The sequence below is a fragment of the Macaca thibetana genome, chromosome 6 (genome assembly GCF_024542745.1).
Source record: "Macaca thibetana thibetana isolate TM-01 chromosome 6, ASM2454274v1, whole genome shotgun sequence".
Classification (NCBI taxonomy): Eukaryota; Metazoa; Chordata; class Mammalia; order Primates; family Cercopithecidae; genus Macaca; species Macaca thibetana.
In genome coordinates, this window is record NC_065583.1 from 101,493,016 (window position 1) to 101,515,531 (window position 22,516).

General features: G+C 40.3%; 1 protein-coding gene and 1 pseudogene across 2 annotated transcripts in view; both read right to left on the reverse strand.

Moving 5' to 3' along the window:
- The window catches only part of THBS4 (thrombospondin 4), a 59,710-nt gene extending 41,493 nt beyond the window's left edge, over nt 1–18,217 (reverse strand). Inside the window, exon 1 of one of the 2 annotated variants that reach the window (XM_050795650.1) lies at nt 18,058–18,217. Coding sequence is in view for 1 of the 2 variants with exons in the window: in XM_050795649.1 (XP_050651606.1) it covers nt 4,201–4,288 (88 nt within the window). In the remaining variant the exon portion in view is untranslated. Of the gene's footprint in view, nt 1–4,200; nt 4,480–18,057 lie in introns of those variants that run through there. The other variant, XM_050795649.1, reaches the window with a different exon arrangement.
- Nucleotides 18,218–18,985: 768 nt separating this feature from the next.
- Nucleotides 18,986–19,748, reverse strand: LOC126957626 (RING-box protein 1-like; annotated as a pseudogene).
- Nucleotides 19,749–22,516: the final 2,768 nt, after the last annotated feature.

Sequence of the window (22,516 nt, forward strand, 5' to 3'; positions counted from 1 at the left end):
TGAATTTGCAAACACAAAATTGGGTTTGGCTGAACAAGTAGCTCTGAAAATGCCCACCAGGAAAAGCACTAAAGGCTTAAAGTACAAGGGGGACTGGTGAATGCATCCAAGCCATTGCTTTACTGATGTCCCCAAGCAGTGAATTTCTGTCACAGAGTCCCTTAGGCACCTCCAGGACCAGAGCCAATTGTGTTTTCCTGGTCAGTGACAAATGACAGGAAATGCAGCAGAAAACATGGATATGGTGGTAGATGTGCTGGCGGAAAATGATTTGCTACCTTTGTGAGACCTAAGTGTTCCCTTTGTGCCTTTACAATTTTCCGGCATTTCTCTGTTTAAAAAAATCCCAGTGTGGAAACAAAACAAAACAAAATGATGTGGTGTCTGTTTCTTGACTATATCTTGACTTATAGAGTTGGTCTACAAAAATCAGAATCTGCATCTGTATTTGTATAAGTTGCTTTTGATCAAGCAAGCAGTACTTTCTCTCACAAACTTTGTAATATTTATGAAAGCTGTGAGAGAGTATGCCTAGAGTCATTTAAAAGGCAAAGGCCAAATTTGGGTAATACTCTGTAGAAGTTACTTAGTGTATCTATTAGCATATGCAAATATCACTTGAACAATTACATAGCCTGCAGAAACTTCAGCACCTACAGCTGTCTCTTTGATATAATAATCTAGTTATTAAATGGGTAATATTGACAATTGATAAAGAGTTCTTACAAATCAATAAAATGATAAGCATCCTAACAGAAAAATGGGCAAGGAATATGAAAAGGCAATTTACATAAAAAGAATTACAATGACCATTAAGTATATAAATAAATGTTCATGTATTTATCTAATGATGCAGGAGTTGCTAACTTAAACAATAAGATATTGTTTTCACCATCGAATTGGAAAATTAGTAAATACAATAGTACTCAACTGTGAGAGTTCAGGGAAATGGGCAGTCTCTGTACCACTGTGTAACATTTAAACTAGTATAAACATTTTGAAGACAGTTTAAACAACAGTAATAAAGGCTCTAAAACATATGTGCTCTTTAATCTAGCAATTTTACTTATGGGAATTTATCCTATGGAAATAATGAATAACATGGTAAATTATTTAGGTATAAGAATATTAGACACTAGTGGTAATTCTAGAATTTCTATTTAGGAAAGAATTAGGTGAAAATCTAATTGGAAGAGAGGTAAACCTGAGCTCTGTTGGCATAGCATTTTGCTATGAAAATATTAACTGTTCTTAGCAAAAAAAAAAAGAAGGGCTTGGCTGAGATTGAGGGGATGGTTAAAATCATCCCAAACCATCCTGTGACACTCGCACTTGTTCAATAAATTATTATTTACAATATCAACACCAAAAACAACTTAAGGGTTCTATATTACAACCCTGGCTAAATGTATTTTGATTCTTCCAAAAAGCAGAATACTACCTAATTTTAAAGTGTAGCTGAATACTTACAGATGTGGAAAGATGTTCATGATACATTAAAAAAGGATTCTAAAACTGTATGTATAACATAATTCCATTTGAAATATATTTTCACGTAGAAAAAGATTTGAAATGAAAGACAACAACATGTTAATGTTAATAGAAGCTATCCCTGGGTTGCATAAATATAAGTTTTAATTTCTTCTTTATTTTTTGCTTTTCTAACTTTTATCTTTGCTACAATGGGCAAGTATTGCTTTTGTAATAAGAATGAATAAAAGTTCTAAAGCAAACAGGCAAAAACCTAATTACTCAAGAATGTCTACCCTTTTTAAAAGACAATTTGTCTTCAAACTGGATCTACATTGTATTTTTCGCATGTACCGGGGTCCTTACACAGTAATGAATTTAATATGAGACGTGTTGGAAAGTAGAACATTTACTGTGTTCCTCTTAGTGCCTATATCCCTAAACCATAAACACTGTTGCCTACTGCATTTCAAAAGGGAAATTGGATTTTTTAATCTTCAAGAGAATTGGAAATTTTACATTTCCACTAATGAGGGCAAAGGGAAATAAGGTATTATGTTTTAAAGTTCCATTCAGGACAAAACATCTTCAGAAAAGAGATATGTTTTTAAAGTATGGGAACTACCTTCAAAGCAAAATTCTTAGTACTCTTGATTTTTGCTTTGATTATGATCAGGTCCATGATGTAACTCAAGCTAAACTTGCTGTATTTCAATCTATGGTTTGTCTGATTCGTTTGCATCTCTCTCAAGAGGCAGAGATGGGATTACTTAGTAATGAACATAGAGAGTGTTTTGAAAAGGAAATGAGACACTACCATTTTCTATTAATGTTATTATGTTTTAGTAAAAGTGCCAGGATCAAAGCACAATCCTCTAGTGTTAGAGGTGAAATTACTGCTATCAATGAGCCCAGCAACCATGGTATGTAAATTGAATATATACTAATTTAAGACTAGCAATGCAGCTCAGAGGAAGAAGGAGATAAGCAAATTATCCTGTTAAGCCTGATGATTGCAGACTAGATAATGCAATAAAAGAATCTATCAGAAAGTTGACTTAATCAGATCATCTACAGCAACTAAATTAACCAGATAATTTAGGTTATATAGGCTGAGTTCAAGTCTCCATAAAATGGTCAGGTATGTCTGAGAAAGAGCACACCTAAGGCACACCATGATGCTGTATGTTCAAAAGTCAAGAATGCATATAATGAAAAAAAATTATACCTATACATTCAAACTTGCCAAATATCACCACAATAAGACTTTTGAAGCGTCTTTAAAAGCTTCCTTTCCTACCTTCCCAGAACTATGAGGCACAGACTACAGCATTTCAAATATTTCAGCACAAACTAAAAGTTAGTAGTACTCTAGCCCCTGAAACCACAATTCTGGTTGTCTGGTCTGGAATGAAAATGAGTTATTTGGCGAAATGCAGTTTAAATGGGCGATTCCAGCAGCAGGAGGCAGGGGAGTTGAGAACACCCTCATAGGCATTCTTTGCTCTGGCTTCAAGAGGAAAAACAACTTTTACTTCAAGTTGTGTGTCTCTTCCAGTTTTATTTCCATAGTTAGTAATAAATCAACCCAGGCACCAAGTTCAAACACATGAAACTCACCCCTACCAGTTAGGGCCAGTTAGAGCCCTAAGATTTTTTTTTTTTTTTTTTTTTTTTTTTTGCTTAAATTATGTCTTTCTTTTGGTCTTTACAAAAAAACTGTTTAACTGCTTTCTACCCAATGGCTATCTCACATCCATTTAACCAAGGGGTTTGAGGACTGTCCAAGTATCTTTTCACATTATTTGTATTTTTACCTTTTCATAGAAAAAGACTTTTTAAAAAATTATAGATTCAGGGGGTACACGTGCAAGTTTGTCACGTGGGTGTATTGCATAAGGTGGGATTTGAGCTTCTAGTGAACACATCACCCAGTGAACGTAGTACCCAATTGGTAGTTTTCCCAACCCTCACCCCCACTTTTGGAGTCCCCAGTGTCTACTGTTTCCACCTTTATGTCCATATGTACCCACTGTTTAGCTCTCACTTGCGAGAACATGCTATTTGGTTTTCTGTTCCTGCCTTAATTAACTTAGGAAAATGGCCTCCAGCTGCACTCATCTTGCTGCAAAGAACATGATTTCACTGAAAAAGACCAGGTTTTCAGCCCTTCCTATTTATCTCAGAAATTAAGACATCAAGCCAACTCCTGAAAGAAACGTTCTCTTTGGCGTTCAAGCAAAGTCAGAGCAGAAAATGCAGGTGGCAGGGCAAGTAGAGTAATTCTGCATCTTTCTCAGGGATGTCAAGAGCAGACTCTGGGCGAACATCGCTATGCCTATGGAAGAATTTAGGGAGCAAGGCTGCCTGGAGGGAACAGGCACAGGATGCAGGACCCGGAGTTCACCCTACACCAGAGCCTAACATGTTAGAGGTCTAGCGCCCGTGTAGCAAGTTTTGAAGGCAACCCCGCGTCTTTGCATAGTTTGAATCAATTTTACATCCCCCACCTATTTAGGGAATTGTTCCCTTCATTGGATAATCGAATTTCAGAAAATTCTAGACTAATCACTACCTCCAATCACAATATGCTTTTTTGGGCCCGGGAGGAACAGAGAGGGACTGAGCAAGGCCCCAGGAGCACAGGGCCGAGCAGGTCCCTCCTCCACTCGCTCCGCGGATGGGGCACCCGGTGCCTGTAGCCCCCGGGACCGACCCGAGCCCACTTACCCTGGGGGGTGGCCTGGGCGCCGGCCGCCAGCCACGGCTGCAGGACCAGGTGCAGCAGGAGGACGGCGGCTCCGCGCGGGGCCAGCATGTTGGCTCTTCCTGCTCCCCGCGAGGCCTGGGGCGAAGGCGGCGTTGGCCCTGTCTGGGGGTCCCCGGGCCGTGCGTTGAACCTCGGTCGGGGCCCGGGCCGGCGGCGCAGGTGACCCGTGCTCGGCGTCCGGGCTGCCGTCGGGGGAGGCGCTCGCGTCCCGGCCGCGCGGTGCTTGGTTGCTGGCGGCTGCGCTCCGCGGCCGCGGCCCGGCGCTTTATGGTGCGGCCGGGCGGGGGAGGGCCTGGGCGGGGGCGGCCCCCTTGGCGGGATCCCCTGTCCCGGGAAGAGCTGGGCAGCTGGAGCCGCAAGCCGGGGCCGCAGGGAGAAGGGCGCGGGTGTGAGGATGGGAAGGAGCCTGGACGGACCAGGTCCTGGGGTGGGTGTAGACACGGCCCCGACGCGCGAGGGTAGGAGCGAAGATGGGCAGTCGGGGCTGGAGAGAAAGGGGTGCTGAGCAGAGGCACTCGGGGCCACAGGGGAGAAAGGAGCGGGAGGAAAGGGGCGAAAGGGAGAAGAAAGTGACACTGACCCACCAGCTTTGGGCACCTTCAGTCCCCCACCCTTGTGCTCCTTTTGTTTTCTAAAAAGAGGACTATCCTTTGGATCGGCTTTGAACGCCCACCTTGAGAAAGAATCCTGAAGTTCTCCAGGAACGCTCTGCCACCTAACGTGGCCCAGAGCGCAACGAGTTTCTTTCATTTCTTCAAGCTTTTCTTGAATACTTGAAAGGCTGAATGTTTTTCTCTATCGTTTTGAGACACAGTGAAAGGAAAGTTTTTGTGTTTTTAATGGAAATAAAACACATCTCAAGGAATCCATCCAGACAGAGCCATTTCTAGGCTGGTGAATCTGTGCTTTTTGGAGAATTTGTTTTCAGTTTGGTTTCCAAACGCCCTGCTTGCCCACCTCTATTCCTCTGTCACCAAAGATTCCGTGTGACAGTTTAAAGGTGCCTGGGTAGGACTTGAAAGAGATCGAGGGAAGGCAAGTAATTCGTCCTCCTCCTGGGTAAAGCTCCCGGAATTATATGGATTAACTAGAGGAAAAAATATTTGATAAACAGTGGCAAAAATTTCTCCTCTGTAACAATCTCGACTAATGGAGAAGATCCAGCAAAGTATTGCTATCTCTTTTATGTCTCAAATAATTCCATTTCAAAGTTTAATAAGCCACAAACTGGGAGATTAATGCACCATTTTATCCCCAAACTGTGCTAAAATAACCTGACACCAATTATTACTCAATTTACAGCTATCTGCAGAGCTCTCTAATATGTAAGGTCCAGTACAGGTCTATCCAGGGTTCCTTTAATGCCGCATTACACTAAAGTCACTCTCTGGAATGGGGCACCATATGTCTACACATGAGAGAGCACTGAGAGACACAGAGGATGTCCATACATATCAACTAATGAGATGGACTAGATTTGGGAATCTTCAAATCTCCAGACCATGTTCTCAGGAGTGGCCTGGGTTTGAGAGGAATCCAGGTTCCCAACCTACGCTTCAAGCAGAACAGCCTTGCTTTTCTATGTTTTGTACAGTAGACTTCAGACATTAAGATTTTCTGTGAAGACAATGTTTAGATGTTCAAAATTTTGAAAGCCACTATTCAGTGGTTCTCAGCTGATTGGGTATATCAGAATCTCCTGGGGAATTTAAAAAACAGTGATTAGGTGCCTACAGGGAACAAATGAAACCAGTCATCAAAAGAAACAATATACTATATCACACCATAGACTACTCCTCCTTAAATGAGTCACCGAGCAAGCCTAGTAGATGCCTGCGAGAGTTCTTGTGTAGTGCGCCAGACACTGCCTGTTTCCTCTCAGATCTGGTGCTCACCTTCCACTGCATGCTTGTCAGCAGTCTAGATAAAATGGAAGACTAGAGAGCAATAAGAAGGTAGAAGGTAGAAACTGGAGTATTTCCCTCTCTGTGAACTGAATGGATGTATCTTCTTTGTGACTCTTGCAGGTGAGGTCCACCATGATTCTAGCTTCTGCCTTCTCACCATTTGAGTCCTCCAGCCATGATGTTGGAGATCACTTACTGTAGTTGCTAAAATGTGGATTGCCTCACTCTTCCGGTTGACATCTCAGTTCTTCCATTATATATGTAATCATTTCCCTGTATTAAATTTCTTCTATTTAAAATACCTAGAGTATTTGCTAGGAATCTCCATGGTGAGGACGATGCACCACATGCTGCTGGAGATGAATGTGTTGGAGGGCACCCTGCAGTGCCCAGAGTCTGGACATGTGTTCCCCATCAGCCGTGGGATCCCCAACATGCTGCTGAATGATGAGGAAACAGAGTTGATCGTGCTAAGTGCCGTTTTCTTTTCCTTTTTGTGTGTATTTTTGTTGATGTTACCCTGTTGCTGAATTCTGCCATGTGTGTCCCCAACCCTTGATCCAATGACACACCAGACACACAGTGTTCTTGAGCACGATAGTATTTTTTTCTCATTAAAGACTCAAAACAAAAAACAAACAAACAAACACACAAAAAAACTAAGAATTTTCGATTCATAGCAAATTCGATTCATAGCAAATAGCTCACACATCATGATGGTTAATGTTAAGTGTCAACTTGACTGGATTGAAGGATGCAAAGTATTGCTCCTGGGTGTGTCTGTGAGGGTGCTGCCAAAGGAGATTAACACCTGAGTCTGTGGACTGGGAGAGGCAGAGCCACCCTCAGTCTGGGTAGGCACCATCTAATCAGCTGCCAGTGAGGCTAGAATAAAGCAGGCAGGAGAAGACGGATGAGCAGACTTGCTGAGTCTTCTGGCCTTGATCTTTTTCTGTGCTGGATGCTTCCTGCCCTCAAACATTAGACTCCAAGTTCTTCAGCTTTTGGACTCTTGGACTTACACCAGTGATTTGCTAGGGGTTCTTGGGCCTTCAGCCACAGACTAAAGGCTGCACTGTCAGCTTCCCTGTTTTGAGGTGTTGGGACTTGGACTGGCTTCCTTGCTCCTCAGCTTGTAGACAGCCTATTGTGGGATCTCATCTTGTGATCTTGAGTCAATACTCCTTAATAAACTCCCCTTCCTATCTATCCTATTAGTTCTGTCCCTCTAGAGAACCCTAAGTGTAATGGAAAAACAAAAGATTGACTACTAAGTGTAATGGAAAAACAAAAGAATCAAATGACTTTCTGTTAGCCTAGCAGAATTTACAATCTGGTTTTGCTTTTAGAGGGCTTGCGTTTTTATGCAGCCGTTCACTGGGGAGTCTCAGTAAACTTTTTCTTTATGTCCTCAGAATCTAAAGTAAATTTGATTATAATAAAATTAATTTAATTAGCTATGAAATATATGATAAAGGAGACAAAAGAGTTTATTTTCATTTCCATTCCACTTCTTGTTAAAATATCTGTTCATGTACTTACATTGGATTTTATTTCATTTATTTTAATAATGTATTGATTTTTTTCCCAGTATCTGACTGTGAGCTCCTTAGTATTATCTCATTTATTTTTGTAACTCTAATTCCAAGTACAGTACCTAACATTTAGTAGTAAATATATCATTGAATTGACTTTCCTTCTCTTAATACTGTAATCTAGGATAAGAGTTGTGATATATTAGTAATCCATTAGTAGGTGCAGTAGGTAACAAAACAGGCCCCAATTCTTTACTCTTCTATGTACACATCTTTTATTCTTCTGTGTACACATCTCATGGCTTGGCCATGTAACATGCTTGGCCAATAGGATTTTGGCAAAAGTGCCACAAGCAGAGGCTTAAAAAGTGCTTGTGTGATTGGGCTGGCTTACTCCTGCACCTTTGCCTTTGCCATGATAGCATGCCTGTGCTGGCCTATTGGAGGATGAGAGACATGGAGCAGAGTACAGCCCACCCCAGGCAAAGCCAGCCAAGATCAAGCTGACAGTGAATGAGTTCAGGCAAGATGAGTAGAGCTGTTTGGCTGACTCCAGATGTGTGAGCAGGACACATTTATTTTTGTATACCATTGAGGTTTGTGGGTTGTTTGTTATGTAACAATATTATAGCAATGGAGAACTGATATACTACATTTTATTTCTTTTCTAATTGTTGTAATACAGAGTATGACTTAATTTTTGATGTTTGACTGCTGACAGCTCTCAAGCCCCACTACTTTCCTTCCTCTCTGCCCCACATCTGGGCAAACTGATAAGAATGCCTGGGTGGTCCTTCCTTGGCACTAGCAGGAAGTTCCAACAGTGTAAGCCCTAGCCCATGTACAGGAACCCTCATCACAGCCCCACTCCTAACCACAATAAGAATCCCAAAGCCATTCTCCTTTCTTGTTCTCTCTAGCTTACAGACCAGCTTGGGAACCCATCTTACTCTCCCCCAAAAAGCGTATTCTGTGAGCAATAAACCTTTCAAACCCCTTTGCTGCATGTGTGATGGCATTATTGATTTTGGCATCCAAACCCAATTCTGAAAGCGGGGATCTATCCTGCTCCTGTGGGGGTGACTATAGCACTATTCTTCACAAGTTGGGGAAATCACCCATACTGTGCACTTATATTTGGCACAACTAAGTAGAAGTTTTATACACATGTGTTAATTGATATAGGTATAATAATAAAATTACCATTAGTTATGTCAGGTTTTCCACTTGAATTTTTGAAGGAAACAGAAATGGATATAATTATTAACATTAAAAGATGGATAAAGGGCCAGGTTTGGTGGCTCATGCTTATAATCTCAGCACTTAGGATGCCAAGGTGGGAGAATCACTTGAGACCAGGAGCTGCAGACCAACCTGGGCAACATAGTAAGACCTCATCTCTATAATAATAAAAAATAAAAAATCAGGCCAGGCGCAAGGTAGCTCACGCCTGTAATCTCAGCACTTTGGGAGGCCGAGGCAGGTGGATCACAAGGTCAGGAGTTTGAGACCAGCCTGGCCAACATGGTGAAACCCCATCTCTACTAAAAATACAAACAATTAGCCAGGCATGGTGGTGGGCACCTGTAATCCCAGCTACTCAGGAGGCTGAGGCAGGAGAATCACTTGAACCTGGGAGGTAGAGGTTGCAGTGAGCCGAGATTGCACGACTGCACTCCAGCCTAGGCAACAGGGCAAGACTCTGTCTCAAAAACAAAAACAAAAACAAGTTAAAAAATTAGTTAGGCATGGTGGTGCCCACCTGTGGCCCTGAGAACTTGGGAGGCTGGGGTGAGAGAATTGCTTGGGCCCAGGAGGTTGAGACTGCAGTGAGAGCCATGATCATGCCACTGCATTCCAGCCTGGGCAACAGAGCAAGACCCTGTCTCAAAAGAAAAAAAAAAAAAAAGATGTTTACATTCTACTGTGTGATGACATTTATACTCTAGCACTGGGAAAGGCAGACTTTGGACACCTATTTAGTTCACTGTTAATAACAAAGGAAGGTGCTTAAGTGACAGGAAAATAGCTATTCCAAGAACTACTTACCACAGATAAGGGCTCAGTAAATGAAGCAGGAGTCTTTTGATTAGTGTGCAATTCAAAGTAGAATTTCCCCCCCAGAATTTAGAAGATATTTTGCTTTTGCAATTAGGCACTGATGATTAGCAAAGCAAGAAAAGAAGTGTGAAAAATCACGCATTTTCAATCTTACTAAGGGTCTCTATAAAAAAATTATCATTAACCTCTTTAATATATTTTACTAAATAAAGTGTAAAATCCTTAGAAAAATAGCAAGAAATCAATTGTGAGGACATTTGTTACAATTAACAATTATGTATACATTTAATAATTATGTATATACCAAACTTAAAGTCCAGAGAGAGTTTTTAACAACTAGGATCTCTTAAAGTAATTGCTTGCCTTCATTAAACAACACATTTATCCATCCATATGGTGGTTCCTGCAATGTCAAATGACAACAATGATTACTGGGCTAGGAATATCCTTTACTGAGTGCCAGGTGTCTAGTCTAGATGTATTTGCTAAGAAAATACTATGCAGAGTGTAATGAAATAATATGACATAAAACAAACTTGCAAAATACATGAAAATTACATTAATTTGGATCCTGCCTCAGCCTTGCAAGTAGCTGGGAATTTTGGATAGCCTGATTTTACTTGGGGTGAAGTTCATCTATGGGGAAAAAGGAATTTGCAAGCAAATGAATAGTATTACTTGAATTCCTGGGGGCATGTTTATCCTAACTAAAATAACTGTCACATCGAAGGATTTTAGTAGTTAACTTCCAACAGAAAATCAGTGCTGCTAATTACAAATTACCTCTAATTAGTTCACTAAAGCTGTAGGTATAGATGAGGCTACATAAGAAGAGTGTGTAAAATAAGAAAAAACGGGGAGGTGGTACAGGAACACTGGGGAACACTAGTATTAAGAGCCTAGTAGAAGGAGAAGCCAGAAATAAATATTTAAGGATGCAAAAGAAAATTTGGAAAGTATGGTTTCATGGGCCGGGCATGGTGGCTCATGCCTGTAATCCCAGCACTTTGGGAGGCCGAGAAGGGTGGATCACTTGAGGTCAGGAGTTCGAGATCAGCCTGGCCTAAGTGGTGAAATCCCATCTCTATTAAAAACACAAAAATTAGCCAGGCATGGTGGTGGGCGTCTGTAATCCCAGCTACTTGGGAGGCTGAGGCAGGAGAATCGCTAGAACTCGGGAGGTGGAGGTTGCAGTGAGCCGAGATTGCACCACTGCATTCTATCCTGGGCGACATTATCAAGACTCTGTCTCAAAACAAACAAACCAAAAAAAAAGTATGGTGTGGGAGAGGCATAGTGAATAGTATTGACTATTTTGAACTCTGGGGAGAGGTCAGGCCAGATAAGAGCTAAAAACTGTGCTTGGGTTTATCAACTCAGAAGTCACTGGTGACTCTGTTGAAAGCAGTTTGATGGAGTAGTGTGGGTGAAACAAGGGCAGAGTATTGCTATTTGAGGAGTGAGGATGACAGAATACGAAGTGGAGAGGGTAAGAGTAGATAACTTCGTGGGTTTTTTAGAGACAGTGGCGGAGGTGGGGTGGGGTGGGGATGTCTTGCTGTGTTGCCCAGGCTTGTCTGAAACTCCTGAGTTCAAAAGATACTCCTGCCTCAGTCTCCTGTGTAGCTGGGATTGCAGGTGTGCACTATTGTGCCCTGCTAGGATAGATGAACTTTTAAGAAGCTTGTCTGTAAAGCAGAAGGTGGATATAGAGCAGTAACTCTGTGGGAGAGAAATGAACGTATTTTGATTTAGGTTGAATAGAGCTGCCAAGGAGGGAGGAGTTGTTATAGTATTTTAGGTTTTCTTTTTCTTCCTTTTTTTTTTTTTTTTTTTTGAGACAGGGTCTTACTCTGTCACCCAGGCTGGAGTACAGTGGCACGACCTTGGCTCACTGCAGCCTCAACCTCCTGGGCTCAGGTGATCCTCCCACCTCAGCCTCCCAAGTAGCTGGGAATACATGTGTCCACTACATGCCTGGCCAATTTTTGTACTTTTTTGTAGAAACGGGATTTTGCCATGTTGCCTAGGCTGGTCTTGAACTCCTGGGCTCAAGCAGTCCACCTGCCTTGGCCTCCCAAATTGCTGGGATTACAGGTGTGAGTCGCTGTGTCCTGCCTGGTATTTTATGATTTTTTTATAATGGTTTTTCATTTTATGTGTCACATCACTCCTTTAGCAATGTAAGCTGTGCAAGAGTGAAGTCTGTCAGTGTAATAGATGGTAACAAAATTCCCATCTTGGGGATTTATTATTTCCTACAACATGAAGTCCAGAGGGAGAGAGGTACGGAGGTGCTTTGGTGGATTAATCATGTTATGCCTGTGGACCAATTCCTGGACTTCCCTCATGGTTGCAAAATGGCTGCTGCAGCTCTAAACATTGTCTCTTTACATGATATCATCCCAAAGTAGGAAACAAGGAGAGGGTGGGGATTCTGCTCTTGTAGCTTTCTTTTTTTCCAGTGAGAAAAACCTTTTCCAGAATCACCCCAACAGACTTCTCTTCAGGTCTTACTGTCCAGGAGTTGGTCATAGACATACCCCTTTGTTTGCCAGGAAGGTGGAAAAGTGACAATCTGGTTTTTTCAGACTCTATTATGAGAGGTGGACTCTACCAGGAAGAAAGAGGGAGAAGGGAATGGATTATTGCCCATGTCAACAAGATTGGCCGCAAGTTCTGTGTCTTCTGCTTTGTTAGTGCCTGCTGCAGTGCTGGGTGTTTACAGGTGGGTCTCTGGCAAATAGTCTTATTCTTCAGTAAGGTTTATAGTGCGATAAAACAAATACGTGAGGTAGAGAGGAGAAGTAATGTCCTGGTAAATCAGAATGGGAATGAGAGTGTGGGGAAAAACATAAAGTCTTAGGGAAAAGTAAATGGGCGGAAAGAGTGAAAATGACTTCAATTTCAGAAAATGACTTGAATTTCTTTTCAATGTATTAAAAGTTTTAGACCAGGCACTGGCAACTATAGCCTATAGGCTGAATCTGGCCCACTGCTTGTTTTTATAGGATCAGTGAGCTAAGAATAATTTTTATAGTTTTAAATGATTGGAATTTAATATTTCTGACGTGAAAATCATGTGAAATTCAAATTTCAAGGCTCATAATTAAAGTTTTATTGGAACACAGCAATGCTGTGTCCATTTTTGTGGCACAATGGCACAGTTGAGTAGTTGTAACAGAGCCCATGTGGCCTGCGAAGGTCTCAGATACTTACTCTCTAGTCCTTTACAGAAAAGGTTACTGACCCCTGTTCTAGATCATGACTTTTCTGGCAATCCTTGTCCATTAATATTAGACTCAATTATTAAGTAGAAAAAAACACAGGAGGAAGGAGAAGGACATATTAGTGGGCTTCTTTTCTTGCTGGTAGTCCTTTCCCTACTTTCTTATCGACTACTCAGATCTAGGAGTCGAGGTACACGGGATATTAGAGTTACCATCTTGCCTCCTCATACCGCAAACTAAAAACTATTAAACCTGTTGTTCATCTCCTTGTAAGTATAGTGTTTCTTTTCAGTGGTATTAAAATGATTCAGGTTCATATAAATTTCAGGAGAAGTGGGAGGGAATTGGTCACTGACTTGAAAACTGTTTAATGGAAATGTGATTTCATGTATGGATCTAGGGAAATGTATACTGCAAACACAATTTATTCCATTTGAGCATTAAATTCCATTGGTATGTAGCATGTGCTTTATCACACACGTCACTTAAAAATGACTTTCCGACCTATATAATCTTCGCAACGGGATTTCCTTGTGGAGTTCTGCCATGCCCCTTCACCTGAAGAGTTTCTGAGTATGGGTATAATTCCTAGTGATGTTGATTATTTTGGCTACCACATTTAAAAACTGACTAATGGGAAAGGAAAATAGAAGTAACAAATCTAATAAAGTTTACCCAGAAAACTAGAGTGTTAATGTAGTAGAGGAATTTGGAATAAGAACAGAGAAGGGGGACGTGTGGAGGACCTCAGGACAGGTGAGAGGTGACAGAGGGTCCCTCAAGGATGAATGAGCTCATTGCATCCACGGGTTTTGAGCACTGATTCCTTTAAAGCGCCTATCAGGAAGAGCTCCTCCTGAGTGAGCCCCAAGCGCCATTCATGATTCCTTCTTCTTTCCTTGATGTTCCCCCAACAACTCTCTGCAAGGTAAGAGCTCATTTTCTAGTGCCTTTCCAGTGGGGCCAGGTCTCCATCCACAGCAGCTCCCTAAAGTTTCTTGTGGGGTCATGGGCTTTGGGGCTAGTTCTCTGAGGGCTGCAGTGCCTTGAACACAATCTTTGAACACTGTCTGTGTATCTAATAGTTAAGCAACTAAAATCAGAGGACTGCAGACTGGCCCTAGCATGCTTTATGAGGGCTTCTTCTGTGAGCGTATGACTAGTTTTTCTCATCTTTTTTGCGTAACACAACGTTCTTATACATATGTCCTTGTAATCATATTCATGCATGCATATATATCCATGTTTATGTATAAGTACACATATACCCACGCACCATCTTTTTCTTTTTCCGTGGAAGAATACGGTAAGTTTTTACTGCCTAGAAACCCATATCATAATAATAACCAACTTTAAATATCTCATTCAGATAGGACGCTTTGTCTTATATTTGATCTCATCTGATCTTTACAACAATGAGGTGGGACAGACGGGTGCCATAGTTATAATTATAACCCACCAATTTTTTCAGCAGGTACTGTAGTTATAATTTCCACTGCACAGATTAGAAAACTGAACGTCAGGGAGATTGAACAACCTTCCCAAGGAAATGCCAGAAACTGGACTCGAACTCAGGTCTTCTGATCCTAGGCACAGTGTCCTTCTACTTGCTTGCACTGCCTTAGGGAGAGTGAATGTCTGATCAATGCATAAAACTTTGCTTCTGGGGCAGACTACGTGAATTGAGGCCATGAGAATGCATTTCTTATACTTAATTTAATGTACTTCCAATTATTCATATATTATATGAAGCCAAAAACTCAGTTTTTTAGTATTTGCTTTTTTTCTCTATATTTTTAGAAAGCCATTGCCAAAATGGTTGTGGTCACCAGCATAATACATCATGATATAGCCCTGTCCTGCGAAGGAATCATAATGCTATGTATGATCTGGAGAGGTAGCACGGCGGAGCCACACCTGGGTTTGAAACCTGGCCCAGTCACTTACTAGCTGTGTGGCCTGGCGGAAGTCCCTTACGCTCTTGGTGGGATAAAGGAGTGGTGTCTTACTTTCCTCACTGGGAAATGGGAATGATAGCTACCTTATGGGTTAAGAACCAGCTCTAGGGTGGTGCGTGACATATCATGGCTCTCAATGAACAGCATTGGGCTTCTGACTTTAGGGACCTGCAACTGATTTCCAGGATGCATGATCTTGAAACATTTCTGAGAGCATCCAGTAAAAACAAGAAGGGGTAGCGTCCTGGTTAGGAGTGCAACAGCCTTTGATACTGGCTCCATGACAGTATGACCTTGGGAAGCCATTTAATGGCTCTGTTCCTTAGAGTGGTCATTCATAAGATGAAAATGCTAGTGCGACCTGTTTTCAGGTCAGTGGAAAAGCCAGCAGTACTGTTCTTAGGTGGAGGATGAATATAAACACTTAATCCAGTGCCTGGCACATAGTGGTTTCCTTACTATTATCTTTATTTTTGTGGGTGCTATGGTTTGGATATGGTTTGTCCCACCCAAACTCATGTTGAAATTTGATCCCCTTTGTGGTGGTGTGGGGAGGTGGGCCCTAGTGAGAGGTGTGTGAATCCTGGGGATGGATTAGAATGGGGTGGGTCGTGAGAAAGAGCCTGGCTCCTTGGTTTCTCTCTTGCTTCCCCTCACACCATGTCATGATTTCTTTTCACACACCAGCTTTCCCCTTTTGCTTTCCACCATGAGTTGAAGCAGCCTCAGGCCATCACCAGATGTGGACCCAAACTTGAACTTTTCAGCCACCAGAATCATGAGCCAAATAGACCTCTCTCTCTTTCTTTTAAAATAAACCACCCAGTCTTAGATATTCTGTTACAGCAACACTAAATGAATTAAGACAGTGGAGTTCAGATGTTTCCATTTGTAACTGAGTTTGTTAATCTATTATCACCCAAAGCTTAAATAAGAGGAAATGGGGAAACTGTAGGTTATTTTGACAATCTTTGAAAAAGTAGAGCATACTCTGTTAGGGAAGGGGCACCTAACCCTCTTGTAAAAGGAAGGAAAAAACAGCAGGACTTAGAGTAAATTTTAATTCCCCTGACTACAAGTAGAAAGTGATTTCAGCTGCTTTCGTAACCCAGTGCAAATACTGCGCTCCAAACTCAGGTGGAGTCTGTGTTACTTTATATAGAGATATGATATATCTCACATGTGTATGTGCAGGTACAGCTAGGTATATTGTCCAACATAGAGATGAGAAATAGAGTTCAAGGGCTGGTTCAGGCCAAACAAGGTCTCAGGATAAAAATATCCAGCATCTACAACCTGTAATTGACACTCGGGAATAATTATTCTATGATAATCAGAGACTGGGTTATCACGTGATGTTATAATTCTGAGATTTGTTTTTTGCAAAATCATGTCTGTTTACTTTTTACTTTATTTTTCTTTAATAAATAATTGAGGCTGGTGTTCTTGCAACTCAGGAAATTGATGATAACCTACTCAGCTATCCAGGGGAAAGGTCTATCCTAGATCTTAAGGGGAGGCTTGAGTAAAGAGAGTGGACCATCCTCAGGCAGTAGCCTAGTTCCGAGCATCCCAAGCCCACTACAATAAAAAGGAAACCATGAATGACTTTGGCTTTAGAAACCTGCTTCTTATATAAAAATGTCCTCGCAAATTAAAAAGCATGAAAAAAGAGATGTAGTGCACTTGTCAACAGGGCTATCTCCACATTGTTATGAAAGTATTCATGACTTTTGAGAAGGTGTTTTTTCATGATCTGGCCTATCTTCATACTTTTTTTGTACATAATATAGAATTCTGAATTCACAATAATTTGAATAAATGAGCTGCAAAAATTAGGGGGAAAGATTGGTTTGTAGAGCACTTTCTTGTGTTGAGACAACTATATTTTCAACTGAGTAATTGAAAGGTGGACATGCTGGATTTATGCCTTAAGGCCACCAGTTTTTTTACAGTTTTATGGTAAGGATTTTGTTTTTCAAAACTTGCTTGTGGTTGTAACCACTATTTGAATCTCTTGCTTGTGGCTGTAACCACCATTTGAATCTCTGCAAGAAATAGAAGAAAAGTGATTGCGATTCAACTTCCATTGAAAATGCTGTTGCATTGAGACTTCCATTTCTAGTAGTGTAATGTGATGACATACCCTGAATGATCCTCCCAGTGAAAATAACTAAAAATTTGGGGTAGAAATTTTAAAATTAAATGAATTATTGAGCTGGCAAGAAAGCAAGAAATGTATAGAGACCAAATATAAAGTGAAAGCCTGCGCTCTGAGAGGGAAGCGAGTGCCAAAGCTATATTATACCCTGAAAGTGTCTGATAAAACCTGGGACCTTAAACTTCTGTTGTATCAGCATCATGGGTTGAAGAGATTAAGAAAAGCCGTCCTAGGGTGAAAAGCCCAGCAGGAAACCTTTCAAAGAAAACTGAGACCTCAGGAGTCGCACCCTCAGTGTAGGGTAGCTTAGACATAAACCCTCCTCCCAAAAGGAGAGAACAAGAAACTTGCCTCTCCTGATTTTGGCCGTGGTGTAGAGGAGAACACCTCTAGGGGAACTCATGTGATTTTCTGGTTTGTTTTTACACTTTCCCACAAAATTTAAGAATTTGTGGAAATTTTGAGCCTGCAAAAAAGTTGAAAGAAAGGTACAATGAGGCTAAGTGCAGTTGCTCATGCCTGTAATCCTCGGACTTTGGGAGACTGAGGGAAGAGGATTGTTTGAGGCCAGGTGTTCAAGACCAGTCAGGGCAACACAGACCCCGTCTCTACAAAATGTACAAAACACAGACCCCCGTCTACAAAAAATACAAAAATCTAAGCTGGATGTAGTGGCGCATGTAGAGGCTGAGATGCAAGGATCCCTTTAGCCTGGGAGTTTGAGGCTATAGTGAGCTATGATTGTGCATCCAATCATAGCCTGGATGACAAAGACCCTGTCTCTAAGAAACAAAGTACTATGAACAGTGCTCTTAGAGTCACTACTTTATTTCATATGCCTATACATATGTGTGTATGTGTCTGTGTATAGATAATATGTTTTTTCACTTATTAACATACTTTTATTAAAATCAACTATTTTTCAAAACAAAAAAAATTTAGTGATAACACTAGCATTGTTTTACCTTTTTGCAGATCTCTTTTATGTCTGACAATGGAAGACAGTTGGATTCTCAAGTCTGCTTCTTCATTTGATGCACTGCTTTGGTTAAAGTATATGAAGAAAAAACTAGTTTCGCATAGACTTGCAGTTGGAGGGAGCACTTCATGAACCCCCTGACAGGGTCTCAAGTACCCCCAGGAATCCTCAGACCATATTTCGAGAACCACTGCAACAAACAAAACCATTTCTCAGTTGAAGATTCTCTATAGCTACCAAATTAGTACTAGAATTGGCAATTCCTTCTGTGGCCCAAAACATTTTAACAAGTTGTGATGAGGTAGTGGTGGTAAAGGAAACTTGAACTCTTGTGGTAATTCAATTTTAGGTGACATCAGTTTTTAAATTGAGTTCATACATTTGCCAGCCAAGATTACATATTACAATTTTTTAAAACTTATTTTTATAAGCTAAGAAGAGAAAGCAACATGTCATATGCACGCAATGTTTACATTTGAATAGTGGTTTTGCATCTTATAAAGCCTCTTTCTGTGCCCCATGTAATGCCATATAGTCCTTAGAAGCCCACATTATAGAGGAGGAAAGATCAGGGTAGAGAGGCAACTTGTCTGAGATTGCCATCAGTAGCCAGGCTATGCAACCAGGACTCAGAGCTGGGTCTGATGACTGAATCCCACGTTCTTTCCTCATTCAGCTGCCCACTGCTGTCACACCAGAGCAAGACAGGGCTGACTGCTGTTTTCAGGGTCAGTGATCCACATTCCCCCCTTGTACAGTTGGAGTCCTCTGACTAAGCAATGCACTCACAGGACAACCCTGCTCCGGCTCTAATGAACACACATTTCACTTTCAAAATGTGGCTTTTCAGCCTTGGAAGAGGGGCCCCTTCATTTATGTTCACTTTTCCCCCACATACACAAGAGACAGCATTTGCTCTAGAATCCAACTGGACTTTATTTGACACAGAATACAATGTGGCTGCGAGAACAGCAAATGGAAAAGACAGAGCAGAAAAGACACAGTTCTATCTAATTTATAATTAAGTGACAGAAGGGCAAGTCATTAAATGAATCACAAAACAGTTAAACTTGATAGAAGAAATCTTTTTCTGGTACCCATACTTTTGGAATTCCCACTGTCTGTTGTCCAACAGACACAGCTGTTGTGTTTTGAGCCAGTGAGAGAAGCAGTGGAAGTGAAAAGGATGGTTACAGGCACCCCGTGCAACAGTACACGCTTCTGAAGTGGCAGACTCTTGGTTAACTTGACATTCGTTGCAGATCCCTGCTGTGATTCCTGCAGATGGCACAGTTATTAACCACAACATCCCAGGCCCAGAGGGCTAGCTACTGTATTTCACTTTTTTACTTCAAAGCACTGCTGTTGGTACTGCTTGGGGTATCCACATCCATTGCCGCTGCCATTTTGGACCGGGTTTTTTTGTTTGTCTGTTTGAAAGCCAGTTATAAGCACAGGATACTTTGCCCTTCAGTACTTCAGCAGCCATCTCCTACATGAAGGACATCTCTTGTATAATTACAATATCCTTATCTCACTTAAGAAAAGTAATGATAATTCCATAATGCCATTTAATATACAGTTTGCATTCTAATTTTCCTAAGTGACTCCCAAATATCTTTTATGACTTAAAAAAATCCAGAAGTCAATGAAGGGCATGCCTTGCATTGGACTGTTGTCTCTGTAGTTTCTTTTAATTTCTAAGTTATCTTATAAATTAAAGTGTGTGTGTGTGTGTGTGTGTGTGTGTGTGTACAACTTTTTTAAAGAATCCAGGCTCTATAGAATGTCCTAGATTCTGTCCCATAGTCTTGATTTGATCAATTATTTCTCATGATTAGATTCAAGTTAAATATTTTTGTCAATAATACCTCATAGTTGATGTTGCTTCTTGTGGTTTTGTAGTTCCAAATTCATGCTACTATAGTTGAGCCAGTGAGAAATGCAGTGGAAGTGGAACGCATGACCAGAAAGAAAAAAAAAAAAAGTCAAAGAGAGCACTGGTAGTGCTCCCAGGCAATTGAAGTAAAAGAAAATCCTTTCTGAAGGACCCCAACTTTAACCAGTTCTCAAAAAATCCTACAGATAACATTCTAAAGAATACGAACTCCCCTCCCAACAAACAAAGTATACTAGGCAAAACACGCACCAAGTAAGAACCAGAGGAAACAGCAGACAACAACATCACACTTTCAGAGACTTGCAGATATTAGAAATATGAGAAGTAAACCATACAGTAAATATATTTAATATGCTTTAAGAAATAAAACAGACATCTGAAAATAATGACAAGAAATAAAAAAATGTTTAAAAAATAAGTATATTTGGGCTGGGCACAGCGGCTCACACCTGTAATCCCAGCACTTTGGAAGGCCGAGGTGGGCAGATCACCTAAAGTCAGGAGTTCGAGACCAGCCTGGCCAACGTGGTGAAACCCCATCTCTACTAAAAATACAAAAATTAGCCGGGCATGGCGGCAGGTGCCTCTAATCCCAGTACTAGGAAGGCTGAGGCAGGAGAATCAATTGAACCCAGGAGGCAGAGGTTGCAGTGAGCCGAGATCATGCCATTGCACTCCAGCCTGGGTGACCCAAAGAGCAAAATTCTGCCTCAAGAAAAAAAAAAGTATATTTGAACTGGAGCTTCTGTAAGTGGAAAATATAATTTAAATTAAAATCAATGTATGAATTAAACAGCAGACTGGACACAAAGAGATAACCAGTGAAGTATAAGATAAATCTAAAGAAATCATATAAAATATAGTATAGAGAAATGAGATTTCAAAATATAATAAGAGAAAAGGAAGATAGAGTTTTTGTAAAAGTCCATATACCTAATTGGAGCTCTGGAAAAAAATAGTAGAAAGAATGGAAAAGAGACAATATTCCGAGGAAAAATGGCTGAAATTTTTCCAGAATTGTGGAAAGATGCTAAGCCAAACCACAAGCAGATAAATATAAATAAAATAATTCCTTGGCACATTATAGTGGAAGTTCAGAACAACAAGGTCAAAGAGAGGATCTATCTTAAAAGTAGCCAAAGATAGAAAACAAATCACCTCAAAGGAATAAAAATTAGAGGTATAGCAGTGTTTCTAACAGCATTAATGGAAGACAGAATATTATTTTCAATGTGTCAAAGAAAAAAAAGAGATCAATCCCAAATCCCACAGTTAGTAAAAAGATCATTTAAGAATAACAGTAAAATAAAAGACATTGAAGACAAACAAAACTGAGTATAGATCCTCACAAAAGAAAATTTTGAAGGCTATAGCTGAGGCTCACAGAAAATGAATCCAAATTGAAAGCCTGAAATGCAAGAAGAAATGGTGAGCAAAGACATTTATAAATAAATACACTGAAACATTGGCCATATAAAATAATGGTGATGATAATAATAATAGGATTTAATTTGTAGAATTAAAAAGCAAAATAGAACTAAAACACTCAACTAAAACACAATACAATGGCATGAGAAGCAATTCGATACAGTCTTATAATCCCCTTGTAGTTTTCAGAAGCAGGTAAAAATATTTAAACTTAGATTTTATTAAATATTAAAATATTTAGGTTAACCTCAAATGAATAGACAGAGGATGTATTATTTAAAAATCAGTAGATGGAAGAAATTGAACAAAGAACAAAATTCCTTTAAAAAACACATGTTTTGTTGGGTTGCATGTTGTTAGATTATATTGTGGTATTGTGTCATCCATATTACTGAGATTTTCTTATATAGATTAGAGTGCCAAGAAAAAGCTTTCTTTATTTGGGGAGGTTTTCTTTATGGTATTATTTTGTACCTATTATAATTTCATTTATGCTTTTGCCAATAGGAAGCCCAGCTTGAATATTCCATTTTAATATAGGAACTAGCATTCTATACATCTTTCTAATTCTAACTCCTCCTTCCATCTTTATCATCTAACATTTATTTTTATTTTTCTTAATCCTGGTTTTTATCTTGTGTTTTATCATCTGTCTTAAAGCTTTGGAACAAATTAAGTAGGAATAAACCAACATAATTGAATGGATCAATAAATAAATATAAAATGATTAAAGCAAATAGAAGATTGACATCTGGGAAGCGGAAACTCTTTTGCTCTGTTGTTTCTTCATTAGTGTCAGCACAGGGAGTGTGTATGGGTTAATCTATCTGTTTTGAATCAGTTCATCCAAGGTTGGAATTTTAAGCAGTTTGTCTATGCTTGAGGTTTTGGGTAGCTGCGGGCAGTGCAAATCACTAAAAGGACAGGCAAAATCTATTATGAAAAGAAAAAATAAAAACTTATCACCTCACATTACCAATACTTCACTGATCAATTTTTAGGGCTAGCAGTACTATAATTCTAAACACAATAATATGTGTATATTATTCGTTCATAATTTATCAAGAACTCAGTTTGGTCTCTCGAACAGAAATTGTCATCAGTAAAGAACCTGCCC